The sequence below is a fragment of the Neovison vison genome, chromosome 12 (assembly GCF_020171115.1).
Source record: "Neovison vison isolate M4711 chromosome 12, ASM_NN_V1, whole genome shotgun sequence".
In the NCBI taxonomy this organism is placed as follows: Eukaryota; Metazoa; Chordata; class Mammalia; order Carnivora; family Mustelidae; genus Neogale; species Neogale vison.
The window spans coordinates 73118967-73125401 of NC_058102.1; the positions used below are offsets into that span (position 1 = coordinate 73118967).

General features: G+C 44.4%; 1 protein-coding gene across 1 annotated transcript; it reads left to right on the forward strand.

Moving 5' to 3' along the window:
- The first annotated feature begins 4307 nt into the window (after positions 1–4307).
- On the forward strand, positions 4308–6173 carry LOC122890931 (cationic amino acid transporter 3-like). Its single transcript, XM_044226366.1, has 2 exons — positions 4308–5663; positions 5763–6173. The coding sequence occupies exons 1-2, from the start codon at positions 4308–4310 to the stop codon at positions 6171–6173; spliced, it is 1767 nt and encodes a 588-aa protein (XP_044082301.1).
- The last annotated feature ends 262 nt before the right edge of the window (positions 6174–6435 follow it).

Consider the following 6435-nt stretch of genomic DNA (forward strand, 5'->3'; position numbering starts at 1 on the left):
CTCTTCGGGTACATATCCCAAGGAATTGAAAACAGAGCCTCAAAAAGATATTTGTATACCATATTCATAATAGCATCATTCATAACAGTCAGTAGTTAAAATAACCAGCATGCCCATCAGTGGATAAACAGATAACCTGGATGTGAGATATACACACCATAGAATATTATTCTGCCTTAAAGAGGAAGGATATTTTGACATCTGCTACAACATGGATGAACCTTGAAGACATTATGCGCAGTGAAAGAAGCCTGTCACAAAAAGATGATATTGTATGATTCCACTTACATGAGGTTACCTTGATCAGTCAAGTTCATAGGGACACAAAATAGAATGGTGGTAGAAAGGGGCTGTGGAGGGGGAAGAATGGGGAGCTACTGCTCAATAGTACAGAGTTTCAGCTGCAGAAGATGAACAAGTTCTGGAGATGACTGGTGGTGAATGTTGTGCAACAATGTGAAGGGGAGTCTGTCTTGGACCACCCATTTTAAAGTCCAACACCCACTGTGAGCACACCGTAAAATCTGCTTGCTTTCCTTTTCTCTGTAGCACTGATTTCCAATCTAATAACACAATATATAAACCTGTTACTAATCGGGGTTTTTTGTTTGTTTGCTTTTCTTGCTTCCTACTGCAAAAATAGAAGCAACTTGAGTGGAGGAGGTTTTCTTTTTCCTTACTTTATCCATAGTACTAAATAATTAGGGAGCAGTTTATTTGTTGAATTAATAAATGACAGACCATGTTCGGATACACTCTTCTAGAGAACGCACAAACAAAAAGAGAAAATGGGAAAATTATGTATTTTACTTGATTTTGTAAGCTATTATTTTTCCCTTGAATATGAGACTCAGGCCCAGTTTCCATGGTGGCTTTCATTCTGTATACTGTTTCCTATGATTTCCTGAACTGTTTCCCTGATGGAAATGCTGGTTACACATGCACCACACTCAGGATTATTTCAAACTTTTGCCTTGAACGCAAATCCTTTATTCTTGTATTCCTGATTGTCTCTTACCAGAACCCAGGGCTGCTTGAGTTAGGACTTCAGAAACTCTGGGAAATGCCAGCTATCCAAAAGACTTTATCCTTGCTTGTTTTGGAGCCACTGGTTTGGATGGCTCTGGAGCTTCTTGTCTTGAAATTTTAAGGAGGACGAGAGTATTTATACACTTTGGGAGTAAGAAAGACTGGCTTGGATATAGAGGCTTAATATAATCTCTGGTGATGTTGCATTTATAGTCCATGTCTCTGAAACTTTGAGACCTTGAAAACACTTATTTAATGGCATCATTAGCCTTCCTCTCAAGTCTTCCCCACACTTTCAAAGCAATTGATGCCCACAGTATCTTTGAAGCTATTAAGTAGAGGCCTCAGGCCAACTTCCTGATTGGCTGGAGTATGAACTCCCTACCACAGAAACCAGTGGCAGTTACTGCCCTGGAAAAATGTTTTGAAAAGGAAAGGTTCAGAGTGAGCTCAGCACCATTCTTAGAGACAGAGGAGGGAACATAATGATCTCTAAGACTTAGGAGAGTGGGTGGGGCTGGCTGGGAAAGCAAGACAGCCTGCTCTTCAGGGAGTGGATTGTTGGACTTGACAGAAGTTCTTCCAGGAAACACGGGATGGAACTTCGATTTTGCAGTTGGAAGGAGCTCAGACACTGAGAGAAACACAAGGAAGAGGTGGGAGGGAAGGGGGAATCCATACAAGCTGCTTCATGTTCCCTGGCCCCTGTCTGCTTTTCTTGAAGCACTTCCCCTGAGCAAGCACCTTTTTTGGGAGGGACTGTTTCCCATGAAACAGATTCATAGACTCAGGTTCATCATTAGGAAATGTCCTTATTACACTCCTGAAATACATGATGGTGCATGTTCTAGTTTCCTGTGTACCCCTCTCTTTGGCCCTTTCTCTCTTTCCAAAAACAAAACAAAACAAAACAAAATAAAACAACCACACTTCCTCAAGGAATCTCAAGTTACAGTAGTTATTCAGTACATCTATCTATTCATTTTCTCTGTTCTAAATGCCTCTTTTGTTTGCTTGTTACAATTATGAGCAGATCCTTGTTGTGTACGGAGGGTTGGAGATAGGCGTGTGGAATCCAGGAGGAGGAGGAGGTATATAGATCCTGGCCCTGCCCTCTGGAAGCTCTTAGACTATAAAGGAATGTAAGGAACACGCTCAGGTCACCAGTTGACAGATGGGGAAAATTAGCTTCAGCTGGCCATCAGGATGGGCAGTGACCGCTAGTGGGAAGGGAAGGAAGGCTGGAGATGGGATCGGTCAGGGTGGCTTAGGAAAGGCTTCTAGATGCAGGAAAGGTTGTAGAATAGGACTAAGAGAGGCTGCAGGGTCAAGACTGGGCAGAAAGGAGTGAGAAGGGCATCCCTAGCAGGGCAGGTCACTTACCCTGGCCACTGGCTCATCCCAGGAAGGGTAAGGCAGGATGTGAGGAGCTGAGTCAGAAAGGAAGTGATGTATCTGAAGGTAGGGGGAGAATTAGCTTGGGGCTCTGGCAGCTGGGTCAGAGAGCCTGGACTGAATATAAACCATTGGAATAACTGTAGATTATTGCATGAGACTGGGGATATCTGAACATGGCATTTGAAGATAATGTTTCTCTATGGTGTTAGAAACTGGATTTGTGGTAGGCTCTCTCAGGCTTTCCAGACATGGTTATCCTTTCTCTTCTGTATATTTCGTTGTTCATTTGTTTTTCTGCCTGCACCTGTTGGAGTCAGAAAAAACTGATTATGTAATTCCCAGATGTTTTATCCTTTGGGTTGCTTCTCTGGGATCTTGATACTTTGTCTGTAGGCCCACTTTCCCTCGTCTTCAGAAAAAGTGGAAGGAGCACAAAGACCACCCTGCACAGCGCAGTTGAAGGAAATATAAACTATCAAGCATTAGCCCCCCTCTTACCCTGCCATGCAGATGGTCCTCCTCTAGGATTCCTGCTCAGTGTCCATGGATGCACTTCAGAAGAGTGTATGACATTTTTTTTTTTTTGAAGGGACCCAACTCAGAGGGGTTTGTGATTCACAAATCTTGAAAACCACTGTTGCGTCTTTGTTGAATGGTAGGTGGCTGCAGATGCTTCCCAAAGAGGAAAATATGGCAGAAGCATCCTTAGTGGCAAATACAAGAGCATCCAAAGACAGCCGAAGGGGCTGGAAGAGAGAGGAATTGGATTCAGTGGGCTCTAGTAGCATGGGTGCCCCATCTTTCCTGTTCTTCACCCTCTTTCTAGCAGGTATTCCTTCTTTGTATTCTCCATATCCTGGCAATTACAGGATTCCATTTCCATTTTCAATTTCAATCAACTGAATGTCTGTCATTTACCAGGTTCTGTACCAGGTACTCTAACAACATTGCCTCCTGCAATCTTGTGTTGAACCTGCAGTGCACAGAATGGAGTCAGTCCCTCCCTCAGTCATGGCATGTTTGCACCATTGCTTCCTGTCAGGCCCCTTTTCTTTCTTTTTCTTAATTTTTATTTTATTTTCTTATTATGCCCAGTTAGCCCCTTTTCAAGGCATTTTATTATCCTGTTTCATCCTTATCTCTATTTGCATTTCCCCTCCTCACTAGAGGCCCTTTTTCTAGTTATTTAACAAATGCTGTTCCAATCCACGTTTTATGTTTGTTTCAGATACATTCACCCATTCAGCCACTACAGTGTCCAGTTGTGTATGTATTCTGAATTCCACTAAGATTGTGCTTCACATGGTGCCTCAGTGACACTGCCACCAGCAGTGTGTATTAGTTTGTATCCTCTTGTGGAATTCTCATGTTGATCCAGTGAGGGAGATGCTGAGCATGGAGCCCACTGAAAAATATCTAAAAAACAAAAACAGAATGTTTGGAGGTATTTGGTACTTTTTCTGGAGGAGAAGCAGGATTAACTTTTCTATGGTCTCTTTTGCTGTCATTTTCTGTGATACTTGGCTGCAACAACTTACATGCAACTTCTGATTGTCAGTTGATTGGTTGAACACCATTGTTCAGTAAATATTTATTGTTTCCATAGGCATTCTGGAAGGATAGCACACACCAGAAGAATCTTGCAACACTGAAAAAAAAATAAAATAATATAAAGATAAAAAATAACCAATTAAATTTTAAAAAAGAAGAAGAAAGAAGAAGAAATATGAAGTAGCAGCTCTGAAGCCCGAGCAAATGACCCTGGCAGTCCCCACCCAACATGGCTTAACTCAGCCTCACTTAACAAGATCCAGCACCCTTGACTCCCTGGGCTTGCTACAGCTCACTGATCCTTAGAATCTTCTTCAATTCCAGCTAGAATGCTGCGTCAGGCACTTAGCAAGTTTGGTCAAAAGCTGGTATGCAGACGTCCACTGGAGGAAGAAGTGGATGAGTTTAGATCTGGCATAAAACTGAGCACTCTGGATTTAGTGGCCTTGGGTGTGGGCCGCACAGTGGGTGTAGGTGTGTACTTCCTGGCTAATGAGGTGGCCAGTAACCAAGCAGGACCATCCACTGTGATCTGCTTTTTGGTGGCAGGTCTAACATCACTGTTGGCTGGGTTGTGCTATGCGGAATTTAGTGCCCGGGTTCCCCATTGTGGCTCAGCATATCTCTACAGCTACATCACTGTAGGTGAACTCTGGGCTTTCATCACTGGCTGGAACCTCATCCTCTCCTTTGTTATTGATGCATTTATTATGATTCAGGCCTGGATTGTAACTTTTAACACCATCTTTGAAAACCGGATCTCTGAGACCCAGCATGAGATCATCTCACAGTATGTTCCCCAAGTCATTGCAGACAATCTAGGCTACTTTTTTGTCGTCTTTTTGTTTCTCAGCATGGAGCTGCAGCATATGGGTCGGCTTGGTTTCCTCAGAGTTTTTCAAGGGTTTACTTCGGTGAAGCTTTTGGTTCTCAGCTTTTTCATCATCTCTGGCTTCATTAAGGGGGACCTACACAACTGGAAGCTCACAGAAGAGGACTACATACAGGCCGGACTCAATGGCACCTCTTACTTGGGCCCTCTGGGCTCTGGAGGATTCATGCCTTTTGGCTTCCAGGGGATTCTCCGTGGATCAGCTACCTGTTTCTATGCATTCATAGGTTTCAGCGTTATTGTTACCAGAGTCAAAGAATCCCACAATCTCCAGTGTTCCATCCCCATGGGCATTGTGATTTCACTGCTCATCTGCTTTTTCGTGTATTTTGGTGTCTCTGCAGCACTTACGCTCATGGTTCCTTACTACCAACTTCAACCTGGGAGTACCTTGCCTGAGGCATTTCTCCATGTTGGCTGGGTCCCTGCCTACTATGTTGTCGCTTTTGCAATTTTCTGTAGTATTTTTGTCAGCACGTACTGGGGCTTTACGTTACCCATACGTTGGGTGATATCCATGATGGCAGAGGATGGTGTCCTGTTCCCAGTCCTTACCAGGTTCGCTTTTGGCACATATGGCCGTATCTTGTCCACTCTGATCTTTGGCATAATCATAGCAATCATGGTATTCTTCTATGGACTCACTGATCTTCTGGACCTGAGATCAATTGGCACCCTGATATCTTACTCCTTGGTAGCTTTTTGTGTTCTCATCATCAGGTATCAGCCTGAAAGGAGGAAGGAGGAAAATGAAAAAGAGCTGCAGGAGGAGGATGAGGGAAATGAAGCACAGGTGCAGGAAGAGAATGGGGGAAATGAAGTGCAGATGCAGGAGAAGGATGGGGGAAATCAAACACAGGCACAGGAGGAGACTGCACCTGCAGTAGGGAAGCTGACTTTACAGGGACTATTTTTTCTGGGCAGCCCCACCCCCACTCCACTCTCTGGCCAGGTTGTCTATGTTTGCTCCTCACTGCTTGTGCTGCTACTGACTCTCCTCTGCCTGGTGCTGGCCCACTGGCCAGGTCTGCTTTCTGGAGACCCAGGGCCGATCACAGTGGTTGTGCTGCTCCTGGTGGTCATCACTGGAATCACTGGGGTCATCTGGAGACAGCCTCAGAGCTCCACTCCCCTTCCCTTTAAGGTCCCTGCTCTGCCTCTCCTCCCACTCCTGAGCATCTTTGTGAATGTTTGCCTTATGATGCAGATGTCAGCTGGCACCTGGCTGAAATTTGGTGTCTGGATGCTGATTGGGTTTGCTCTCTACGTCTGCTCTGGGATCCAGCAAAGCCTGGTAGCTTAACCCTGCTTATGGACCCAAGTCTAGACCTTGAACTCAGCAGTATCAGTACGTATTTGGCTTGACATCATCACACGTGAATGCTGTCTGATCCCTATACAATAATGGAGAGTACTCCTGAGAACCTGGAAATATGGGCTCCTATGAGATATTGGTGTGGGAACACTAATGGAGCTTCATATTTATGGTACAGTGAAGGATGTGTCTTTGCTACTCTGCCCCCACCCCTTTTTTAAATTTGTACTCTTCACTTGTGTCTGTAGCT

What these genes read in the sequence shown, in the direction of transcription:
- LOC122890931 (XM_044226366.1), top strand. Translation starts at nt 4,308, where the DNA reads ATGCTGCGTCAGGCACTTAGCAAGTTTGGTCAAAAGCTGGTATGCAGA. An exon ending in ATGAGGGAAATGAAGCACAG is followed by an intron (nt 5,664 to 5,762) that starts GTGCAGGAAGAG and finishes GCAGTAGGGAAG; the next exon opens with CTGACTTTACAGGGACTATT.